The following is a 25,321-nucleotide window of genomic DNA, read 5'->3' on the forward strand; positions in this document are numbered from 1 at the left end:
ACATTCCAGAGTCTCTGTCAGAATCCAATTATATTTCATCTTTAATCATCAAATATAGAAAACCCCAATTCTGCCTTCTCTGGATTCTGCCATAAGAGGGAGAGAAGGGGGAGAACAAAGGGGCTTTATGGCCCTCACTTCCTTCAGTATACTTCTAAGGAATTGAATGTGTATTGCAACATCAAAGAGAGACTTTGAATGTAACTAGCATCAAAGAACCTTACCATGACAAAGGGGCTAATTACCTTTTATGTAGTTTATCTGAAGTCTCCATACAGACAGAAGAAAGGAGCAAAGGGGTGGGATTATGATGCCTGAAACTATCACTGGAAGGGGGGGTGATTGGGTGGGACTGCTGGGGAACCCCTTAAAACCTTGAATGGGAAAGCTTGGACCCCAAGTCCTGTCTAGCACGCCTGCAACCACTTCTTCTTAATAAAGGATTCCTGTTGGAAGAATTATTCCAAGAGTTCTGTCTTCTTAAGATGCAAAGTGGGGTGGGTCCTTACAGTCTCCTTGCTGTATGGAGGATCTTATGGGCTGATTCTGGGACTCTCCCTAACCCAGGAGATTCATATAAACTTAGAGAATTCAGTTATCTGTTCATAAATTGTAAAAGCTTTGGTCCAGAAAAGGCCTTTTGGACTGGTCAGTCGACCATATCATGGGGGTCCAAAACAGTCAAGATAATGGTTGTGACCATGCAGTTGAACATTTTTACATCCCTCATAAGAGGTTTTGATTGTATCATCTTGACTTTGTACACTGTTGGCCTCTTTAATAAATGAGTATGCATTTTTAAATGTTAAGGGTATAGCATAGGCATTATGTGTCTTTTCATCCAGTTCATGTGATATATAGTTTCGCATATTTTAAAAGCTTATTTATTTTGACAATCTGATCACTAACAATAAAGCACAAGTACAGCACAAATATCAGCAGTATCTCAGAGATGAGCATGAAAACCTTGCATAGACATATAACTCTTGCATTTAAAATAATCTATTAAAAATTGCTCCAAAACAATAAAATAATAAAAAGCATGATAAAGGAAAGCATGTTTGACATATTATTTCAATATGAATCTGATTTGTTCTGGAAACTGAAGCTAAAATGGGATTTGTTTTAGAACATTGTACAAAAATTGTTCAAAAACGGTCCTTAAGAAAAGCATTTCATTTCGGTTTTTTAATATTTAGAAACTATTTCACTCACTTTTTTCTTGCTAACTTTAGTGAGCATTGCATATAATTATTTACTTTTCTGTTTCTTGCTGCTTGTATACCCCAAGCTGCTATGCAGCTTTTCTTCCACACATAGCCCCATCACCTTTTTTTTAACAGAAGGAGAATAAAGTAAGAAAACTGCAAACCCTGCAAATTTGCATTATTTATGCAGCTAGCATTATTCAATTTGTCATACTGTCAGACATGTAGTGGAATGTAGTCTGAAGCTACAGGAGGGAGGGGCACTTTCCCAGAGGGCAACACAACAGGGAGCTTAGAATCTCTGGTAAGCAGGAAGAGAACAAGAAGAGAGCCTTTCTAGCAATTCACAGAGTATATCTATAGTTATAGCGGATAATTGCTTTAGTCTGACAAGATTCTATTTGTAGGTAAAGAAAAGTAATTACTCAGAAGTAGCTCCACATGTTGTTCTTGATTGTTTGGGCCTGACAAATGTTGGTTTGTTTATTTAGTTTATTTACATCACCGAAATTAAGTAGGAAGTTTTCAAATTGGCAGGTGAAAGGATTAGTGGAAATATTGACATAACATTTTGTGATTAAATATGTTTTGTTCGGTGCTCTTTCAAAGGGACGGAGACCTGTGCCGCACCCAAGAGCCTTGACAGTAAACTAGAAGAGAGTTCAGAAATTCCTATTTTGGAAGAAACATCATCTTCACCAGTAGAAATCCAACAACATTTATGGCAGATTTCCACAGATATTGAAAACACCGAGAGGTATGTGCTTTATTTTTCATCTGATTTTGTTATTAAATTTATTTTTTTTACTTTTATATTTATTTAGTAGAACTTGTCAAAGCTATCACTGCTGAAAAAATGCAGGACTAGATATCTAAATAAATGGTAACTGGTCTCAGTTTTGTCAGCAAAACTAATATGCTGGGTGATACTGCTGTACATTTTATGTAAATTGCCTGATATATACCGTAAATGCCGGCGTATAAGATGATTTCCGCGAGCACTGAAATCGGTGCCAAAGACGGGGGTCGTCTTATACTCCGAGTCGTCTTATACACCGGAAATACTGGTAGTTTCCGGTGTATAAGACGTTCTAGGAATGCGGCCCGGCTATAAAGATGGGGGTCATCTTATACGCCGGGTCGCCTAATACGCCGGCATATACGGTATTTGTCACCATACAATATATCATGATGATGTGCTAGTTTTTATTGTCATTGGTTTTTAATGTTTGCACAGTAATAAAGATTAAACTGTAATAACAATTTATTTGAATTTTTATTTATTCATTACATCCTGCCCACCCATTATAATTGGTCTGGGCTATAAGCATTTAAATAAGTATTAGAAACGCATCACACAGCCAAAATAAATAGATTTTGAATATGCATTGATACCATTCTTACCACTCTCTAATTCTTCCTCATGTTTTTTTTTATTGTTGCTCTTATTGTTAGCATAATCTCAAAATACAAGCTAATGTTTATTGAAACCATGTTGATACCATGTTTGATATATGTATATACCGTATTTTCCGGCGTATAAGACAACTTTCTAAAGCATGCAAATCGTCTCCGAAGTCGGAGTCGTCTTATATGCCAAGTCGTCTTATACGCCAGAAAATACGGTAGTTTCCGGCGTATAAGACGACTTTCTAAAGCATGCAAACCGTCTCCGAAGTCGGGGGTCGTCTTATATGCCGAGTTGTCTTATACGCCGGAAAATACGGTACTCCTTTTTAAAAAATTCTCTAGTGTTGTTCTTATAATTCCAAAAGATAGAAATAGATCTTTATTTAAGTTCTGTGCATTATTTCTGCAGGGATATGAGAGAAATGAAAAACCTTTTAAGTAAACTCAGGGAGACTATGCCTTTACCATTGAAAAATCAAGGTAAGCTTTTCTTTTCTGTGTTTACCAATACGTTAGTTGAGTGGGCAGACCAAATTCCTTTCAGGAATGGTAAATGAATTTTTTATAGACTGCATTGGTTTCCTCAAAATAGGTGTTGTCTTCCATACCAGGGTAAGCAGTCTGTTATGCTTAACACTCTTGGAGGCATTATGGAAGTGATGATGCAAAATGAGTGGAGCCAGAATTTTCCTGGATTTTTTAGAATTTATTATGAGAATTTGGAGGTATTATTTTAACAATGCTAAATCTATCAGGGCTTACAATGTAGTTTTGATTGTTTCCTCTTCAGAACAGTCTCCTAGTAACCAACAGTTTTTAGCAATTCCAGTCAACCAGGGATCAAGGGTCACAGTGGTTTTTATCCCACCTTTAAGCAGCTTTTGTCTCCCTGTGCCCTGCAGATATTTTACACTAGACATCCCCTTATCTTAGCAAACAGCCATGTTGTCTGGGCTAAAGTGCTTAGAATAATGCATCCGATATAGTACAGTCAGGGGTTTTGTGAGAGGCTTCTCTACTTAGAATATCAGTCAATAGAACAACTCCATCCATTCTTTAACGTTGCCTTGACTCTTCAGTAAATGTGTACTGGTAATCCTCACCAACTGTATTGACAGCCATCCTATTGCTAAGCAACATTATTATAAAATGAAAAAAATCGTTGACCGTGCCCAACTTATAGCAACAGTTCTAACTACAGTAATTTGCAAATCACTGCAATTGTAAGGTACAAATGTCATGTGACCACAACTTGTGATTTCCTGCCAGTTTCCCCATTGAATTTGCTTGTCAGAAGTCAGCTTTGAAGGTCACAAATGATGTTCACTTGACCATAGGACATTGCAACTGTCATACAAACATACCAGTTGCCAAAACTTCAATTTCAAGAACTTGTCATAAGTCCCTTCATTTAGCACCATCATAACTTCAAACAGTTGTTGAATTACTGGTCAGTAAGTGAGGACTACCTGTACTATCTTTCTCTTTTTTTCATTGGTTTATATTTCGAATCTAAAAATGTAATTGAGGGACAGGACCCTGCAGCTGTTGATGAATTCTCAGCTTCCTCTGTTCTTGCCCACATGGCTAGGATTGCTGAAGGATTCAACAATGTTGGAAAGATATAGGTTCTTTACCTCTGATTTACTCCTGATCCCAGCTAAAATAAAGCCTAAAAGTTTTTTCTACATGTGCTCTTGTACACAGTATCATGTACTTTAGCTCCTACCCCTGGATCTTCTCGCATATTTCACTCATCAGTTTCTTGTGTCAAAATGGATATTACATGCTTCTGAAATTTGTTACTTTTTCATATTACTCTGTAAATTTGCTATTGTTGTATCTGTAGTGCCCATAAATTGGAAATGTAACTCCATTTTGAGTTAATTATGTTAACCACTTTTATCAGTGTTACTTCAACATCTCTTTGAGACTTTTCTATTTTGACAGATTTGTAATTTGGAGTTTTAACTGATGTCTACATTAAATTAAGCCTGTTTTAGTCACTAAATAGATATTCTAATCTCTTCTGCTGTTTACATGTCCAATATACTTACAAATGCCCTGGTGACAAAAGTAGACGAGAATAATGGTTGATAATAGCAATAACAATAATGTTCGGCTTAAAGAAGCTGGCATTGCTGAGACTTGAAGATGTCACAAGATAATTGAGGAAACCATAATAAAATATATTGTATTACTGAAATGTACACAAGGGTTACTATTTATTATTATAGTAATGTCTGGAAGAAAACCTCCCCAGACCCCATGAATCAAGTTTTCCTCTTAAAGCAGTGGTTCTCAACCTGTGGGTCGGGACCCCATTTGGGGTCGAATGACCATTTCACGGGGTTGCCAAACAATGCAATCCGCCATTTTTTTCCCCTTTTCCTTAGCTGTGCTACTCTCTTTTATTCTATTGGCTTTTGAAAGCCAACAGAATAGACTCTCTTGAATAGAGTCTAATTCTATTGGCTTTCAAAAGCCAACAGGAATTGTTCAGGCTGTCTCCGCCCTGCTGAGCCCGCCAAAAGTCCCATTCTGCAAATGGTGCTGCACCAGTTGAGTAGTCCTCGACTTACGACCGGTTGAGTAATCCTTGACTTACAACCGGTTGGGGGTCGCGGCATTAAAAAGGTTGAGAACCACTGTCTTAAAGCCTTCCAGAGATCACACTTGCTTTATGGCAAGGCAGAAGTGTTGCTATTAAGAATCCTTGATCAATTGAGACTAACTCTAAACTTTTTATTTAAAACCACAGATGATAGCAGCCTGCTAAACTTGACTCCTTATCCATTAGTGCGAAGACGGAAGAGAAGATTCTTTGGATTGTGCTGTCTTGTCTCCAGCTAAATGAATTTCAGAAGAGTATAGATGACTGCAGCCAACACAAAATGTCCTTTATTGGGATCAGTTAAAATCTCTAAGTCAGTGTTTCTCAACCTCAGGAATTTTAAGATGGGTGTACTTCAACTCCCAAAATTGGCTGGGGGAATTCTGGAAATTGAAATCCACCCATCTTAAAGTTCCTGAAATTGAGAAACAGTGTTTTAAAATGATCATGTGTGTTTTCTACATGCCCCTTATTATATTTCTCCATTCCTTTTCAAATAATTTGTTGCTGACAAGAACCAAATTCAGAAACCCAATTAAACCTTATCAAGAATATTTTTAAACTTTTTTTGATGGCATACAGCATGTCTACTTTAAATCATTCTGTGATTAGATGCAAATAACAAACACATGCAGATTTTTTATTTAGTGTATAAGCCACAACCAATTATGTACAGTGCAACAGTATGACTGTAGCTCTTGCTAGTATGATGTTATGAACATTTGAACATATTCTATTAAGCAATTTAATCCATAGAAAACTGTTTAGAAGAGCAAAATTGTGCTTAAATTCTAAAATGCTAAAATAAACAGAGCCAATATTGTATGAGAACATACACACTCTCCTATTGCTTTTTGTGCTCTCATTCATAGTCTTCCACTCTATAACACAACTTATACAAGATCTTCATAGTACATGTTTTTAATTTCTAATACATAAACAACATACCATTGATATGTTGTTCCTGTAAATATAAGATAATATCTACATATTGTATAATGCATAGGAATAGCTATTTTACTTTTTTTAAAGAAAAACCTGAACATGTTTATGTTACCAACCTTAAGTAGAAAATTTAAAAGATGGTGTGGGAAACAATAAAATCCACTGATGTGAAACAGATTATTCCATTTTGTTTCCTGTAAAGGTTGAAGCATGGTGTCAGAACATCAAGTTAGTGTTATTGCTTATAGGGCATGCCAGAATAGCTCTAACTGTAAAATATTAAACATTTTACATTGTTAATAAATACTTTTTAGTTAACCTATGTCTTCTTTGTAATATTTATATTATTATTTTTTTATTCCTCAGCACTAGATCTGTTATGAGCTACGATTCAGAATGTGATTCTGACTTTGAATCTGACAATGTTGCTTCAGCTGAGTCTGTGCTTCAGAATTGTCAGCCTTAGAACCCAGTAAGCCAGAATTCAGTTGAGGCTGATCAGCCACAGGCACATCCTATTCTGCTGGAGCTCTTAGATAACGAGGTACAATCCCCCAAGTCTCAGGTCTAGATGTCTACAGAAGCGAGCAGAGCAGTGCTCCTCAATGAGACTCCTTACTAGGCAAAGGGCAAGGGATGAGTGATTGGAGCCAGTTGTCAGCAGATAGCGGTAGATAGTTGCTTTGCTTGTAGTCTTTGTTAGAGTCAACTCTTTGGCTTTCTAGCTCATGATTCTTCTTCCTCCTTCTTTGTGATCCTTTGACTCTTAGACCAGCTGACTACCTGATTTGAGACTTTCTGGGACTCTTGGAACATATTCAGACTATGCTATTATTTCTTGGGCTGTACTGACATTTTTTTAGCAAGCACATTTTGCCAGGCGTTTTAATTACATTCCTGTTTTCTGCTATCTGCTTTAATTGTACTAAATATTTCAGCTTCTGCTTATGTATGTCACCAACCTTGAAACAGAACAATATGAGGAATCTATTTTAGAATTATCAGTGGTTTGAAGTCTATCTTGCTAATTTTCTACCCTTTCAACCAAACTGAATGAAGGAATGATTTGTAGCAAAGGAACAATGAGAGGCGCTCAAGTCCACTTCAAGTCCACTTTGTTCTTACAATGATTCCATATATTTAGATGCACATTATTGGTTCTTTTGCTCAATATCAGCATATGGTGCATAGCGCATTCTGCACTGCATTCTTTTTTTTATTTTTCATTTTATTTTTAGTTTGATTCATCAAAGGAACTTAGGGTATTATTTTTGTTAAGCAAGACCTGAAGAAACTGTTTGATGTAATTGTGCATTGCAAAAGCAAATTTCATGCAAGACATAAGAATCCAGTATTATCTTTCTCTATTTTATATGCCAAGAGAATTTTCAGCTGTGGATTGAGCAACCCAGTCCTATATTTTATATGTTAAAAGTCAGATTATTAAGCATTTTCTAGTATTAAATTCTAGTGTGTTTAGAATTGTTTATAAAAAATTTTGCAGCCACAGTGATACCTATGCAGCAGGACATGATATAAGAGAAGTCTTAATAAACCCGATGTTTATGTTTCCTTGCTGTCTATCTTTCACATAAGTCTGATTCAGTCAGTGACCCAGAAGAACATCCTTCTTCAGTGGAAGCTTCTCTCCCATGCCAAAAAGTAGCTTTAGAATTTTTTTTCCCAGGAATAAACACAATATTCCATTTGTCCATTATTTGGTTCTTAATTCACAAGCACTTAACATTTACCATGAACTTAATGTTTTATTCTAATCTGTATTGCAAAATAGATAGCATATACTGGAAATGAAATAAATTACCTACATAAATTGTATATTCAGTCTTATGCAGACAGCAAGTATAAATTACATATAAAAAGATTTGAGATGTAAAAGGTAATCTAAACAATATTAAAGTCTAATAGGGCAGAAAATTATTTTTAAAACATGCAGATGAATTTAAATTATAAACTTATTTTATATAATTGCTTTTTCTTAAATATATGCAGAAAAATCAATATTACATTGTACTGATAGGATGTGTAAAATTTATGCACTTTTTCATTGGCCCACATAAAGTTACTGGTTTTTACATCTGAATGACATAGATGTTTCACAATTTGCAATTTGTTATATAATGGGAAAAAACACAATGAATGAATCATAGGATATAAGAAGAAACTAGTCAGTTTTATCTTGTCTTTATTAAATTGTAATTGACTTCATGATCAACACAGCAGATTGGTTAATATCAAATTAATATTGTAGAGACTCAAGTTCAACTTTTAATGGAACTCATTGCTTAAACTATCATTATCTTGGTTTATCCTTTGTAGCTGACATGAAGATAAAAGGAATATTCTGATACACTTGTTGGAAGAATATAAAATGTATAATGTGTATTAATATACATTTTTATAAGTTTCTACAATGTAACTGATAAATTGTTTCACAGTAGGGCCTAACAGAGGCTACAAGCAGTAGTTTGTGACTCCTTAGTGTCAATCACGTATCATTGGCACCTTTAAAAGATGACTTTGGAATGGTTCATATACTTCAAAGAGTTGATTTATATATCCTAAATATAAAAATAAGCAATATTGAGTTATTTATATCAACTCCCAGTCTGCATACAGTCTCCAATTTGCCATGAAAATTAAGTGACAAAAGAGATTTACTTGTAGCAGTGAAATCGTTTTAAGCTATTTTTGGTTTGTTTTTGTAAAATGAAAGCTGTGTCCTCTGCAAGCATCAACATGTCCACTTTGATGCTTTAATACTACAGCTCCCAAATTCTAAGTCCAATTCTGGGAATTGAGAGAGCTTCTCAAGGGAGATGTGTCATCAGCCAGCAATTCAGTTTCAAGGTCAGAAAATGCCAGGCAAAAAAAATATATGTTAAAAGTATGAGAAAGCTAGAAAAAAGCAGCTTTGGAAATAAACTGCAAAGAATATAAGAAGGGAGTACACTTTCTTTTAGATCAGGGGTTCTCAACCTTGGCAACTTTAAAACTTGTGAACTTCAACTCCCAGAATTCCTCAGCCAGCAAAGCTGGCTGAGGAATTCTGGGAGTTGAAGTCCACAAGCCTTAAAGTTGCCAAGGTTGAGAACCCCCCGTTTTAGATAGAGGGCAATTAGGTGTTTTAGTGGCTTCATTCTAGAATGTAATAAAACAGCTTGACAATTTTATGACCTGTGGACTTCAACTCCCAGAACTCCCTAGCTAACTAAGCCAATTTCTCTATCTCTCATTTCTTTATTAACATCTTTTAGAAATTGTCTATCCATAGTAGCAGACATCATTACTATTAATACTGTATTGTAATATTGAAATTATCAATTTCTGGTCCATTCTTCAAAAATCTTTAATCGTTGCAGTGTTATAACATTTTGTATCATTTTGTAAGTCTCAGTAATAACTGACATCAAGCAGAGGTTTGCGTTTTTTTTCCTTTTGCTTAAAATCTTTAGTTCCCTTTAGTGCCCAGTTTTGAAAAGTCATTATAAGTTTTTATGATTTTAATAGCCAAATAAGTCTCTTCCCCACAAAAGCTACTTATTTTTACAAACTCTTACAGTAAAAGTCAATATTCCAAATTTATCTGGACCCTTAGTCCATTTATAACTGTCTTAGATCAAAATCTTATTCAGCTTCTTGCTGCTTATTTCACTTTTAAATTCTTAATCTTATAATTAATTTTTCTTTTGTTCAGAATTGAAGATAAATTCACGTGATGAAGATTTTACACAGTTCTCTAACACAGTGGCCCCTAAACTTTTGGGCACCAGGAACTGGTACCGCGGAGACAGTTTTTTCACGGATCAGACAGGACGTGGTCTTATGTGCTGCCTGCACCCCGTGGATGGGTTTTTGCTTGTTTGCGTGGCCTGGTTTCTGGCATGCTGCAGACTGGAGCCAATCCCCGGGCCAGGGGTTGGGGACCCCTGCTCTAACAGCTTTAAGATAGTTAATAGGCAATTTCCAAAAGCAATTATTTCATGAGGTTTGCAAATGTAGTGTCCTTTAAAGTGTCCCGCTTCCATTAAGAGCAAGGTAGCTGATATCATCTCCCAGTGGTCAAACGTGCAGAAAATAACTGTTCTTCTGTCTTCTCGTGAGGAGCAGCCATCCAAAGCACATGTGGACAATCTCCCATCCGCACCTTATCCTGAAAAATTTCAAGGGATTGTACTACTCATGGATGCTTTAGTCTTTGCCATGGTTGTCTATGGTTACCACTTTTGCAGAGATGTCTATAGCTTGCCATGTCTCGCCCAGAATTCCAAAATCAAAACTATCTTCCATTTCTAAACTGCCATTTGTTATAAAGTTGCAAGATTTAATTATAGGGGAAATCAAGTCACCACCACTTAAATATGTACATGCTGTATAACATTACAAACATGTTACTAAGCACTAGAGTATGGTGAATAGGCAGCATGCAAATCATTATAAGTACCAACCCAACCCTCAGATTACATCTTTTGGGGTCCAATGGCAAGCAGTACCTCCATTTTCGAGTTGCTCCCCCTCCTTCATATAAAAGTCAATAAAGAACTTGATAACATCTGCACATTCAACTTGCACCAGTGTGCAAAGACCCAGCTGTTTTTTTAAGGGACTGGAACATATTTCTCCATACTCACCTTGCTCCAGCCCACCACAAAGACAGCTTCGGATTGTCTTTGCCTTTTCTAACTGTTATCATTCCAGATACAGATCCTGTATCCTGCAACATCCATGAATATTAGGCAGGTTAGACTATGTTCATCAAGTATAATCCCATCAATCATTTATCAGCCTTTTGATGTAACTAAATTGTCTTTAGGGATCTATTACTGTCTAATGCAATAGTATAGGATTAATGTATAGCTTTATACCAAACATTTGTGAGATTGAAATGTATGAAAGATGGAAGTATGTGAGACTCACTCAAAGAAAATTACAAAGTCTGAAAGGATGAATGGAAAATAAACAGAACGATAATATATTTGGATCTTACCGTTTGTAAATATGTGCTATTTTAGAAAGACTTATAGAGTGCAGGTTAAGCAAGTAATATAGTAACTCCCATTATTATTTAGTGTATGGCATATCATATATGGATTAGCAATATAAACATTTCACCTAATTAGTAAAAGATAATAAAATATAAATATTAAAAAAATCTATGTTCAAATATCAATGTCTAAATCATCTAACCGCTGAAGTGCAGCATCGTTTATATTTTAAAAAATCACATACTGGATCAGTGTAGGCCTGCACCTTACAGCCCATCACAATGTGATCTACAATTTGACGTGGGACCCTGCAATCACACTGAGGAGAGGATTCTATGCCCCACTTATACAGAGAATCCCAGTAGACGCCCTGTGAGGTGCAAATCCTAGTCAAGATTATCAGTTGCTGATCCCGTAGTTCAAATCCTGGCATCTTATTCTTGGAGTCCTTTATGTGTCTTTCTAGGTCTGGGTGTTCAGCGACCTGGCTTTCTTGGAAAATTGATGTTAAAACTTGGACAGATGTGCAAGTGCCACTGGAGCTTACTGGATTTAAGTCTTCCAGCTGATAAATGAGGAAGGTTGGCATGCACTGGTAGGAGTTAGTAACTCACATTAAAACAATGGTACAATAGCAGTTAGTTATATTGATGTGTAAGAATAGCAAACGTTAGAAAAAACACTGTATAATTCAATACCACTAAAGGTAAACTGTTTCAGCTTGTTTATTTGAATGCAAATTACATTTTAGTATTGGTTCAACTGGGAATTGCTGTGCTGATGTTTGTTGCTTTCATCGTGAATGCTCTGGTGCTTTGCTATTTATTTCTTTATACAAAGCCACAAAAATTAGAAGTTGTTCTAAAATGGCAACATCTGGTGATCTCTTCCCTCCGAGAAGGTAGGCACTGCATACTCTTGACAGCACAAAGAATTACTAAGAGTCCTTAATTATAACGGTCACATTTCTTAAGTGTTTAGTTGGAATGGCAATTAATTATATATCTTGCAGAAGTATGTGTGACAATTAACTTAAACAAAGGCAGAATATTACATGCTGACTATTTTTATTTTAGCTTGTAAACATGCAAAATGCTGTTTTCCATACTTAACTCAAAATCTCTTGAACTAGACATTTTAAAGAGATGTTTTAAAAGACTTTCATGGTAAAATTCTTGAAATTGTCACTACTGTTATTATAATCATTCGTTGCAGTCAGCCAGATGTTTAGACTGAAGTTGGTGTTTTTATTCATTTGTTAAGTCCTTCACAGGACCAGGGATAGCAGATGTTTGATGATGTTAAAAAGATATAAGGTGTTTCAAGTAAAGCTGCCTTTTCCATTTGAATGATGGTGTTCCAATTATTTTTGCATTGTACCCAAGATGTGCCTATTGATACTATCTCTGCTTTCTTTTGCCATAGTCACTCTACTTCTATTTGAAGGTTTTTGTATTTGATTTTCTCCAGTTCTTTCTCTACTGTTCTGCTGTCTTCAGGTACCGCAACATCCAATATCCAGACTTTTTTGTCTTTCATACTGAGAGTTGTTAAGTCTGGGGTGGTTATGTGCAGGTGCCAGTTTGTTTGAATTCTAACGTCCCAGAGAACTTTGGCTTCTTCATTTTCTATTATTTTGTTTATTTTATGGTTCTATCAGTTCTTGCTTACAGACAAATAGTATTTCCTGCAAATTTTTCAGTGTAACATTGCTATATGTCATGCTGTTGCTTGTAGTCAGTGTGTCAGTCAGGTGACATTTGATGTCTATTGTTGTCTTTTAAATTCTGGCTTTCTATGCATTTGTTCTTAAGGCCTGGTCTTGTGCAGCCAGAATTTTTCCAATTTTTCAATTTTCCTTCTCGTAGCTATTGCCAGACCATTTTGGTGTCTCTACAATTCAGTAACCCATATGGTATATTAGCTTCAATGCATCTTCTTCAATATCCTTCAGATATTCTTCCAATGCCCTTTTCTTCTTCAACATTCCACATCTACCTATTTTCCTTAAGTAGTCTTTCAACTTCGCTGTATGGATGAAGGGCATGATTCATTGTTATTTTTCTGGTCTTCCTATTCAGGTCTTCCTATTCATTTTAGTTCTGCTTGAGTCCATTCCACTATTCCAGCCATGTATTTAATGAGCGGAACTGCTAAGTGTTAATTGCCTTGATGGTATTTTCTCCACTTCTAACCTTTCTCTTGACTTCAGTGTGTTTGATGTCAACTTGAAGGATGCCCAAGTATTTGTAGTGATCATTGGTTTTCACTATTTTGCCCATTGATAGTGTGATACATTTGTCTACATTGCAATATCTTGACTGTACATACAGACATTGTTGAGCAACAATTCTATTTCAGATAGTATTTTTCCATAGAGTTTTAGATTGTCCATGTAAAGGAGGTGGGATAACCTGGCAGATGTTTTATAGCAAGCAAATATAACAAGTAAATCTGAAAGTTATTATAAAGAACCGCCAGGTGATGTTTTGGATTCAGACCCCAAAAGGTGGTTCTGAGAGTATTTCTCCCTTTCACAGCACATTCAATAGCTACAATGCAGCCACAGATCAGTATCCTTTCTTTGACACCCTGGAACACATCAGATGTTGCTTGTACAAACAGAAAATTTATAAAACCTGTCAGATCTCAAGACTGGGATACTTGCAAGACTGCCCCTTTCCCAATACATCTACTCATCTTACTAGATCTAGTAGAGGAGAAATAGTTCATATCTCATTAAACCATTGCAATGTTCTGGAACCTTGGAGACCAGCCTTTTCTATGGCTGCATAACTCTCATGGTTATCTCCGCCAAAACCCATGCATCCTCAACTTTGTTCTTGTTTGAGAAAGCCCTTAAAACATGGGTTTTTCAATAGTCTTGGAGAGAGTGAACCACAACTTGACCCTGATTTTGGGATTTTACTTTCTTGATTCTTTTTGTCTTGAATTGGAGCACGTGCTTCTTGTTTCAATCCTACTAAAGATATGAATAAGAAAATGCTGTTTAGAAGGGGTGATCTGCTGCTAAGAACAATTCTTCTTATTGCCCTGACAATTACCTAGGATTATGTGGAGCATCTTTTCTATCTTCTTCATCTTGTTTGCCAGATTGTTTTGCAAGGTTGCTTGTCTATGTGATCAACTAGGTAGCAGCATCTATACACAGTAATAAACCAGCACTTGGATTCAATTGCTTTGAATCCATTGCGTCCAATCTGATCTCTAAAAAAAATAAAAGTTGTCCGCATTCATTGGCTTTGATCTCTCTGAATAGAGATAGACTGCTAATATATGGTTTGGTTTATTTATTTTATGGCTTTTAATTGTTAGTTGTTCAGAATCAAGTATTTGATATGGGCAGTCATATAAACCTAATGAATAATAGATCTCTAAGATACTGTCAGGGTTCACAAATAACAAATAGTGTGTGAAACCAGACAACTGGAACTGCATGCTGTTTAAGATTAAATTAAGCAAGTTGTTGGGGGGCGGAACCCACCTCCTTCATTATTTTATGTAAGGAGCTCGCTTTTTCTTGGGCCAATGATTAGCTGCCAGTCACTCTTGGCTTATACATTTCAGCATTGGATTCTGATAGCAATATATAGCAATATCATGGTTGCTATTAGTGACAGAATAGAATATTTGCCTAACCACAATGATAGTTTATTACTTCAAAGAAGCAATTTTCAAGAATAAATACAACATGAACAAAATCTCTCATGTTTTACTGAGTTGACAGCCATTTTTCCCTCCTATATTTTCTTGAGTGTAGTGCATGTGGTGGCAGTACGGACTTCACTAATTTAAGCAACATCTGACTAATAACAACTCACTGATCAATCAAATCCTACCCATATCACTATTTGTTCCATGGATGAAATGGGGTTCTTCCTTTATATTAAAAATAGTCAAGCAATATGTAGAATAGAGCAATCCTACTTTCAACTCTAAGGACAAAATTACAGGTTTGTGAACATGTGTTTGTGTGTGTAAGTACAACACATTTCATTATGTGTGTGTAAGCAACAAAACAATACTACTTATGTCTGATAATGCAGGGATGTTCAAGAAGATAAGCATTAATTTCTACCATTTAATTCGAAGATTTTTTGTGAGTAGACAGGTCTTATTTTAAATTCCTGATTTATTTTTTGAGTTCTTGCAGTGCCTGTCAATATTTGATACATAATTTGATAGTTTAAAGGGTAGTGTTCTGTCTATATAGGAAGCTGGATTCTCACATATCCCTTGTCTGCAAACAGAAGAGTTGCTAGCCTAGTGGGAATTATTTAATACAATACCATTTAAGAATTAATTGCCACAATATTATAAACGGCCACCCAACTAAGTTTGAAGGGCAAACTTTCTCAAAAGGCTATGTACTTCAAAGCACCTTTCCCCCTTTTAATCTAACATGCTGCATCTAATAAACGTATTTACCTAGCCATTATGTATATATTGTCAGGATAACTTTTTTAATATTGTATCTGAAAATGGCACATATTGCAATATCATATAAACAGCCTCAAAACAAATGAGGCAGAACTATTAAAAATATAGAAGGTATTCCCCTCTACTGCTTCTCACATCACTTTTCCAATGGAAAAAAGAAGCACTTGGTGGTAAAGGAATGACCTTTTTTATTTTTTAGCAAACTAAACACAATCAAGCAATCATTTAGCTTACAAATTCAATCAGGTTTACTTCTTTGGTCCAACAAAAAGTATATACTATTTTTTCATCTATACAAATAAATGGCAAGAAACAACATGAAAATAAAAAAGCAGCATAAAAATAGTTTTAATCTTCAAGTTGTCAAAACACAGGATTTTTTACTAGAAAAAAATCACTTGGTGCTTAAAAACCTATGTCCACTTTGCTCATTTAATTCCCAATATTTACTCTTAAATACAAACTTACATCCTGATCCAGAGATGCTTCTACCATGTGTACCTATAATATAATATAACAGCCTTTCAACATCTTCAGACTTCTTTCTATTCCATGCTGTACACTTCGAAGAGTAATCAGTTCTGGAATCATCAGTGTATAACTAACAATGATTTTGTGCTTCTAAGTTTTCTAAGATACATACTCCCTTCTAGTTTTACTAAAAACGTATAAAAGAACATGTATCTTAATAACAGAACACAATGACAAAACATTTCCATGGGACAGAAGAAAAGAGAATTGAAAGAGGGAAAATTACTGGTTCCATGCTCTGCTAGTTTTCTACTGGAACAGAAGATGATGCAAGTGGAACTTCTCCAGCTGTTCCCAGTTAAGGGACATAAATGCCTGCTATGGAATTGGGCAGGTTTTTTTCTTCTCGTTCTGGGACCTATAATGGAAATAAATGGGATCTGGAATCTATGGAATAGCAGTCTCTTGCAGGTGCCCATTGATTATGAGAAGTGTTAAAAGACCATAGGACATTACTACTAAAATTACCGGATTTTATTTGTGAATAATTTGTAATCATTGAGAAATTAAAATCTTAGAAATAACAATTACTTCTAACATTTTAATCTCTCAAACAATTTTCAATCATGAAGTACAAATAAAGAGTGACACCCATAAAGGAGAATGAAAACCTTAATTCTCCCGCCCCACAAAAAAAGTTTAAATACAAAGAGATGTTTAAAATAAATTATTAAGGAATATATATCTTATGGCATTATAATTTGAACTAGGATTGACGTAAATCAACCTAAGTCTTGTTTTTCAATCATTGCTGGAAGAATCTGAACTATCAGAAGATGAATCTTTTTCTCTTTTGTGTTTTTTTCCTCCCCTTCTGTGATGTTTTCTTTTCTTAGATTTATTCTTTTTCATTTTCTTCTTTTCTTTTTTATGGGATTTCTGCTTTTTTGATTTAGGTTCATCATCTTCTGTGATGCTTGAAGAATGAGATCTATAAAACATAGGATTATAAATGTAGTTGGAAATACATACAACTTCTGGTAAACATAATTACAATAGCTAAATACACCAAAGAGACTTTTCTTAAGTTCTATAGCTTTTTATTCTAATATAGTCTTTTGTCTATTTGAGAAAGGGAACAGTATATTAATAGGAAATTAATTTTTAAAAGGCATCACCAATATAATAATATTAATAATATTAATAATAATAAAGTTGGAAGGGACCTTGGAGGTCATCAAGTCCAATCCCCTGCTCAGGCAGGTAACCCTATACAATTTCGGACAAATGGCTGTCCAGTCTCTTCTTAAAAACTTCCAATGTTGGAGCATTCACTGCTTCTGGAGGCAGGTTGTTCCACTGGTTAATTGTTCTAACTGTCAGGAAGTTATAGTAGACAGAAATTCTACAGGTTCAGATAACTAAGGTTTACAGACAAAAAAATTATTTAAAAGAAGAGCAAAAACAGGAAACAGATGTTAAGTATAGATGCACTAAATAAAACAGAGGAGAAATGGAACAGAGAACAATCTAGCTACTTCTACCTGAATTCTGAAACAGAAATTAAGCTAAAGACGTTTAAAACTGTTTTATTTGTGGTAAATCTAAAAGATGCATCCAGACTCATATAGATACCATTCTTTCTAATGAATCTGTTCTATAACTAAATTCACACATTGTGCTTAAACTATGATTTATGGCTTGATTAAACATGGTCTACTCAATCTAGAATAGCTAGTTTCCTGCTACCACATTATGGCTTAAATATAGCCTTGCCCAAGCAAGGATTGTTGGGCTACCCAAAACAATGTTATTTTTTGGATTGTTTCCCCAGCTAAGCAGAAAACTGAAAAACTTTTCAGTATCTGTTTCCTTTTTTTCTTTTAATAAAATATTGTCTGATTTGCCAGGGCATCATCATCATAAACTTTTAGCAATTTGACTATAGATAGTCAAACCTATGACCACAATTGAGCCCCAAATTTCTGTTGCTAAGCAAGACAGTTGTTAAGAGAGTTTTACCCTATTTTACAACCTTTCTTGCCACAGTTGTTAAGTAAATCAGTGCAATTGCTAAGTTAGTAACATGACTGTTAATGAATCTGGTTCCCCATTGATTTCCCTTGTCAGACAGTTGCAAAAGGTGATCACATGACCCCTGGGACACTGCAACCATCATAAATATGAGTCAATTGTCAAATGTCTGAATTTTGATCTTGTGACCATGGGGATGATGCAATGGTCATAAGTCACTTTTTTTAGTGCCTTTGTAGCTATAGATCATCACTAAACGAACTGTGGTAAGTCAAGGACTACCTGAACTTCTGTCTCAGTTTTGCTACCTTTTTCTTGATTTCTTTAATTTTGATTTTTCTTTGCTCTTCTTTTGGATCTTTTTCTTTTCTTCTTCATCAGGAATACCTGTAAATTAGAGTGATTACGATTTTAGTGATTCCTGAAATAGGAACCATCTGGCTTTATGGACTGATTGCAAAGATAATTGAAAAAGATTGTTCTTTCTTCTGGCAGATATCCTGATAGCATTGTTAAGAGCCCAGTATTCAGACAAGAAAATTGCAAAAGAAAAACAACAAAGACAAATATAAGGTGATCAAAGTTACCCTGCTTTTCTGGAACGACATGAAGTTTCTCCAGCTCCTCTTCCTCACTCTCTTCACTGCTTGTGCTACTCACATCTAAAACAATGTCTCTTTTGGGATCTACACGGAGAAAGTTTCGGCACTCAAATGTCAGATGACCTGCTAAAGTAAAGTTTGAGAAAGGAAAAGAGATTTTAAGAAAAACAAACAAACAAAAAATAGTACAATTGACTAGCAAGTAAAAAAAAAGTTAGGAAATTTTAATTTATTCTCCAAACATTTTGGCCCTTTAAAAGAATGGCATATTATTAAAGCTGTATTGCTTCTTGTTTTAAAAGACCAAAAGTAAAAACCTTCTTCTACTCAAGCTCATTTCCTGGTATCTATACAGATACATCCAGGTAGTTTTTTCTTAGCAACAAAACGCAACACTGAAAATATTTTCATTTCCATTTTTCACAGCAGATATGGCAGTTAATAACATGGAAGCTATTGTATTTTAAGTTGGTGTGGTTTACAGTAGAGCATACAATAAAACTTTAGCTATAATAAACATAATGGAAAGAAAATGTAACTTTGTTGTAACATCTTTTCTCAGAAATTCACTTAATTTGATTTTGGTAAAAAAAAAAAGTATGGACACTACTAATTTAAATCAGTATTAGTGCATAAAATTCTTCTAATATGTATTATGGAGTGGGCAGCTATAATAATTTTTATGAAATAAGTAGAAACAAAATTGTTATACATGAAAATATAAGCAAATTCAAAAAGGGTAATATCAGAGATTTTTTCCTGTCTGTTTTTTTTAGTTATAAACCAAGAGTCAAACAATAAAAAAAATCCATAAGCATATTCCTTTTTTCCTTTTAATATGCTCATATCAACACTTCACATACCATTAGCCATTGAAGACACTAATAGAATGTAAACTAGCTCAAAAATACTGTTCAGAAACACTTGCAGAGGTATAGAAATAATGCTAAACATTTACTGATACATGTAAAGTTACACACAAAAACCTATCTTTACACCAAATAAGATCAATCATATCTTAAAACAAAATGCTTTAGATCCATATCAGCATCATTCAATTTAAAATTAAATCAAGCACTAATGAAAGATATATAATTATTAGAGAATAGCCATGATAACTGTCATAATCTAACATCCATTCACCAAGAAAATTAGGGTTGGTGAAACTTCCTTCTGCTTAAAACTACAGTATAGTTTTAGGTCTGCAAGAGGTTCTTTAAAACATAATTTTTTAGCTCTGAAATTAATGATTACAGGATCTACAAAAGTTGTCTCATACATCCATTGGTGGTGTTTATCAGCAAAAACTACATAATTTGCATGTTTCCTTCAGTTATATATGTTCAAAGTAAATACATACTTGCAGTAAATAATAAAGACCAATATATATATGTATTACTGTGTTGTTAGCAAGGCTATTATGTATGGTTCTTTGTAACAGATTAGGTTGACAAGCTTGTTCAACCTATTATGGTACATTCTACGCTAGCAGATTCTCCAGTTCTTAGGACAGAATGTTTTTGTTTTAAATAAGTCTTAGGTCACTTATTTCAAGATCAGCAAACTACTATGAGGACTATAATTTCCATCACTCTTTCCACTGCTTATGCAGACAAAGGCTGATTTAGCAAAGAACACATTACCTTCACCATACTACAACATTCATTTGAAAAAGAAAGTACACCTCTTTGAATTCTATGATTTTACGTGTCAGGATATAATAAAAATCATCTGGTCCTTAGCAATTCTTATAAGTAGGCAATACAACCTCATATAAACAAAAATGCAAAACAGATTATACTATGCCATCATTTATTTTACAAAAAGAAAGCCAACATTACTGTTTTGATAAGTAAAACCATAGAACCACTTAGTGATATAAAGATTGGAAAAATCATTCGTTTGTTGATTGATTTTTAGTGTGGCGCTTGACCAATAAGCAACTGAAATTCATTTTTCCCTTCTTTCCTTCAGTATGTTGAATTTCAATACTCTTTATTTCCTTATCAAGCACCAAACTACAAAATCAGCCAAAAAATTAACATTTTCCAGTTCCCCTACAATTGCTGCTAATAATACAAGTGACACATTGCAAGAAAACTCATTCCAACCTGTTCATTTTCAGAACTGTATCTTCATCTTTGTAGATACTTACGATAGCCACATTTCTTGCACCCTGCCCTGATATTATCCTTATTTCCACCTAAAAAGCCAAACAGATTTCTTATTAGTTTGTAGAGATTTTAGAAATATTCAATGTACAGGAAACTTATTGATGTAACAGATCCAAGAATAATTTTGTAAATTTTACCTTACCATACAGTGCATAATAAAAATAGCAGCCATCTACAATTATAATGGTTGGTGCCAAATTGTGACTTGTTACACTGATCTCATAAATTAATCTCGGAGCCAGGTATGTTTCTTAAATAAAATGTTGATACTGGTCTTGCAGCATTTTTACAAAACAGGACCACTTTTTCTACATTAGACTGTTTGGCAGAATTAAGCTGCCTTTTTATTTGCAATTCACATGAAATTATACATTGACTTAGTGCTATTTCTAGGCAAATATGGCACAATACAACCATAAAACCATAAAAACTTGAAGCAATGTGTAAATTACTGTTTCCTAGCAACGTATAGAACATCTGGAGCTGATGAACTCTGGTTGATATAAAACAGGAAGAACAATTATAAAGAATATGGCAAACAATTAACGTGAATTACATAGAATAAGATATCCTCTCATCCTGAAACTATTATATTATATATTATTATTATTATTTTTAAAAATCAATAATGGTGTACACAGAAAGTACAATTAGGCATTCACTCAAATATAACACAAAAACAAAAGATCAATGCTTGCATAAACCGAGCACTACCCTCATTTACATTTTTTTTTAAAAAAAAAACCTTAACTGCATGAATCTATTTTTCCATAAATTATAAGATCCAGATGTGAATAAAAGAATTGTGTTCAGGCTTCCAAGTTTACTTGGAGGATTAAAAAGAATTGACTTATTATATCCAACGACCATCTTGAGAGCTGACAGAATATAAGTCACATGGATACTGAAATAGACTTGCTTTATATATAAAAAGTATAAATAGCTTTTCCCAGTGCAGTAGTTTTCAAATACTGAACTATATGTCCAATATTTTCCATAACTTAGCTAAGCCATTATTTATTTATATCCCACCTTTATTATTTTTTATAAAACAACTCAAAGTGAACACACCTAATCCTTCTTCCTCCTATTTTCCTCACAACCACCACCCATGTGAGGTGAGAGGAGGTGGGGTGCTTTCATGCCTAATGCAGGACTAGAACTCTGTCTCCAGATCAGTTTGTCCTGGTGCCTTAAAAACTAGACCAAATTAGTTCTATTTCTAAAATATGTCCATTAGGACTCAGATATTTGAGGTCTAAAAACTGCTGGGAGGGCTATAATAAACCTAGTACATTCTTCCACTTCTTGTTCAGCATCAGATAGGAACTGGAGGAGAAAAAAATCAGGCAAATATTGTTTTTCAATGGGCAAGACCTTCCTAGTTAGAAAATTACTGACCAGGTATATTTAATTTGCTGCACCTGTCTGTTTTCATTAGATAATCCTTTTCTAACTCTTTTTGTCTTAATTGTTTTCTTTTAAAATATTTACTTTTATAGTGGCTTTATTATTCTTAAGCCTACATGGTACATATGCACTGAAGGGCACAACATAAATGTTAAATTAAATTGTATCTTTATTGTCCCAATGAAAGAACGGGAAGAAAGCAGCATCCATCTTGTAGCATCTCCATGATCACATGATCAAAATTTGGATGCTTTGCCAACAAGCAAAGTCAATGGAAGAAGCTGGATTTGCTTAACAACTGCATGATTCACTTAACTGCAGTGATTTGTTTAACAACAGTGGCAAAAAGATAATAAAACAAGGCACAATTCACTTAACTGTCTTGCCTAATGAAAGAAATGTTGAGGTCAATTGTTGTTGTACTGTACTTGTACTGTTATATATCCTGAATTCATCCTGGTGCTCTGTACTCTGGAAAGAATAACAGAACAGGCCAATTCCTGCTTCTCCCTACTTCAATTTGTCACTTGTTTACAAAATGCTATAGTATATAAATATAGAGTATCAAACAGGAAGTATATTAAAGAATACTCTAAAATTACATAGGTGTCTATGTAAGGTTTTTCCTTCTGCCAAATATTAATATTTAATCATCTGGATAAGTAATAGAATATAAAACTGAAAGTAGAAACTTGCAATCTTGGACTTTATAATACTAGAATGACTAACAATTTTATTGCGTAGTTAAAACTTTTTAACCTTTTAATTAAAACTGTAATTAAAACCTTGCATTTTAAGTTTGTTAGTGCAAAATGTAAATATAAACAAACAGGAGTTCAGCAGACTTTCAGGATTTTCATTAAGCCAAAATATAGTTTTGCTTATTCTTGGTTTATCATTTGTATAATTCCAGTTCCTATGGTTTATAAACTGTTTGATGGTTTACTAGATACGTGATGATACTTAATCCACTTTGGCTAATCTCCCAAATGCAAAGATTAGGATTGGTCTATTGACCAATCTATATAGACTTATATAGATCGGTGTTTCTTACACTTTTCACCCTCAGGCCTTCTTCCCACTTTTAAAAATTATGGAGGAACCCCAAAAGCTTTGATTTGCTTGGGTTATATTTATCAATATCTACAGTGTTAAAATAAAATGGACTCATTTGTAGATTTCTAAATCATGTAAATTTGACATTAAATGTGTTAGATATTAACATCAATAAAATATTTTTCATGGGAAAAAACCCTATACATTTAACAAACAAAAAGTAATAAAGAGTACTTGTTTTAAATGCTTGCAAATATCTTCAACATCTGGCAAATAATGTTGATGTCGCGGACCCGAGAGGGCTTTGGGAGTCCCCAGGGAGTCCTCGGACCACCCTTTTAAGAAACGCTGACCTAGATTTTAATTAAGCCCAGGCTTAGAGAGTTAAGTAACCCCAGCTTAGACGGCCATCGAGACGCAGACGAATTAATTCAATACGACAGTTTTTCAATCGTGCCTTCCTTGCTCGCACTCGTCTCCCAGACTTCTTTGGCAAAAGCCGTCGCTTCCACTCGCATCTTAACCCTACCGCCCCATCCCCTTTCGTCAGCTCACCTGGCAACGCCATGTGCCCAGCACAACCCACCCCGCCTCTAAGCCTCAACTAACTCCGATCAGACGAGTTCGCGGGGCAACGTTTCTCGCTGGGGAACTTTGACCCGAAACGTGAAGGGCTGAACCATTATGCAGCCAAAAGGGGGGGGGTTCTTAAGGAAATAACTAAGAGGCGGGAAGCGGCAAAAGCCTTCCTTCCTGACTTGCTGGGAGAGAAAAGGAGGGCGCTATCATTCGGCGTCTCTTTGTTGATTCCCGTCTGAAGGTTGTTCAGTCCTAAGGCAGAGACTATCCATCCCCAGCAATATCAGAGTTTCTTTCTCCTGAGCCACACCCAATAAAAGGCAATGGGCTGTCCTCTTGATTGACAGCGCCTTAGTCCAATGGGAATAAGCTAAGGTTAGTTTTCTAAGAAAGGAGTTAATATATCAGTGCTCGGCATGTACTGTACTTTCCGCGTGCATTTAAGTTGGAAGCCGGTTTTTGTAAAGCTTATTTTCTGCCTACTTGCTCGGAAAGTTAATGACACAAATCTGGGCGTCTATCTTCGTCATTCGTTGCATGCAGGGTGATAGGACTGAAGATCTTTCTAAAGCCAATTGAACTATAAACAGCAGCTTTTGCCCTCCGCTTATTTTGCTTTTGGGCCACCGAAAAACACCAAGTTCAAAAGGAACGGAGGGCTTGGTAGATACTATATCCAACCAAGGGTCGACCAAGACCAATAGAGCGTCCTTCCTCAGGGGAGGGGGGGGAGGAAGAATACTGGGAGTTTGATGCACCTAACGTATCTGAACGGCACCCAATAGTCTCCCACTCGACTCTCAATGCTAGACTGCTGTTGTGGGTATATCCTCGTTGATTCTCCTGGCATTTGTCTGTTGTGGGGCATTTTCTTAAGTGCTGAGCAACTCTAAGCACGTAATGCGGGAAAACTCAGATGCAAATTATTTAAATTGATTTGGAATAGATAATACTGAACGTAGCCGGAAAAGCCGAGCTCAAATCGTGAAACACTTTTCCCAAAGGTGCTTTTTCAAAAGGCAAGTGGACTTTGTTTTTTCCTGAAGTCGTTTCGCTTCTCATCCAAGAAGCTTCTTCAGTTCTTTAAGAAAAAAGCCTAGTTGCCTTTTGAAAAAACACCTTCGGTACAACCATGACCTGAATGACTGAAAATCTCCATAGACGCCTACGTGATTTAGAAATTGAATCCGGCGATCCTTGAAGATTTCGCTTATATTCTTCTTCCGTAGGCCTTGCTCCTTTCCTTCAGTTTGGAGGATACGGGGTGGACATGCAGATCAATTAAAAAAAAGACTCTCCCGCCTCCGTCTTTCGCAGTTGAAGAACCAACTTCTCTCAGCGGGATCAAAATGAT

The 25,321-nt window shown here is 35.2% G+C and overlaps 2 protein-coding genes across 8 annotated transcripts in view; one reads left to right on the forward strand and one right to left on the reverse strand.

The window, feature by feature from the left end:
- The window catches only part of LOC120317857 (regulator of G protein signaling 7 binding protein), a 67,848-nt gene extending 61,353 nt beyond the window's left edge, over positions 1 to 6,495 (forward strand). For all 6 annotated transcript variants that reach the window (XM_039364796.1, XM_039364805.1, XM_039364843.1 and 3 more), the window contains 3 exons: positions 1,818 to 1,965; positions 3,028 to 3,098; positions 5,380 to 6,495. In XM_039364796.1, the coding sequence (XP_039220730.1) occupies positions 1,818 to 1,965; positions 3,028 to 3,098; positions 5,380 to 5,471 (311 nt within the window). In that variant the 3' untranslated portion in view covers positions 5,472 to 6,495. The remainder of the gene's footprint in view (positions 1 to 1,817; positions 1,966 to 3,027; positions 3,099 to 5,379) is intronic.
- A 9,314-nt stretch (positions 6,496 to 15,809) lies between these two features.
- On the reverse strand, positions 15,810 to 24,240 carry SREK1IP1 (SREK1 interacting protein 1). 2 transcript variants are annotated; one of them, XM_039364893.1, is made up of 5 exons: positions 23,944 to 24,240; positions 20,904 to 20,951; positions 18,734 to 18,871; positions 18,455 to 18,533; positions 15,810 to 17,103 (listed from the first exon to the last, which is right to left on the reverse strand). In XM_039364893.1, the coding sequence occupies exons 1-5, from the start codon at positions 23,954 to 23,956 to the stop codon at positions 16,914 to 16,916; spliced, it is 468 nt and encodes a 155-aa protein (XP_039220827.1). In that variant the 5' UTR covers positions 23,957 to 24,240; the 3' UTR covers positions 15,810 to 16,913. The 2 variants fall into 2 exon arrangements, with proteins under 2 accessions (XP_039220827.1, XP_039220817.1); XM_039364883.1 differs by having other exon boundaries at positions 18,734 to 18,874; positions 23,944 to 24,236.
- Between the last annotated feature and the right edge of the window lie 1,081 nt (positions 24,241 to 25,321).

Source organism: Crotalus tigris, unplaced genomic scaffold (assembly GCF_016545835.1).
Source record: "Crotalus tigris isolate CLP2741 ecotype Arizona unplaced genomic scaffold, ASM1654583v1 scf7180000017592.2434428, whole genome shotgun sequence".
NCBI lineage: Eukaryota > Metazoa > Chordata > Lepidosauria > Squamata > Viperidae > Crotalus > Crotalus tigris.

Excerpts from the sequence above, each read along its gene's own strand:
- SREK1IP1 (XM_039364883.1), bottom strand. Across the intron at positions 18,875-20,903 it reads GTGCAAGAAATGTGGCTATC|CAGGTCATCTGACATTTGAG; the intron begins GTAAGTATCTAC and ends ACTTTACTTTAG. Across the intron at positions 18,534-18,733 it reads TGTCGTTCCAGAAAAGCAGG|GTATTCCTGATGAAGAAGAA; the intron begins GTAACTTTGATC and ends TCTAATTTACAG.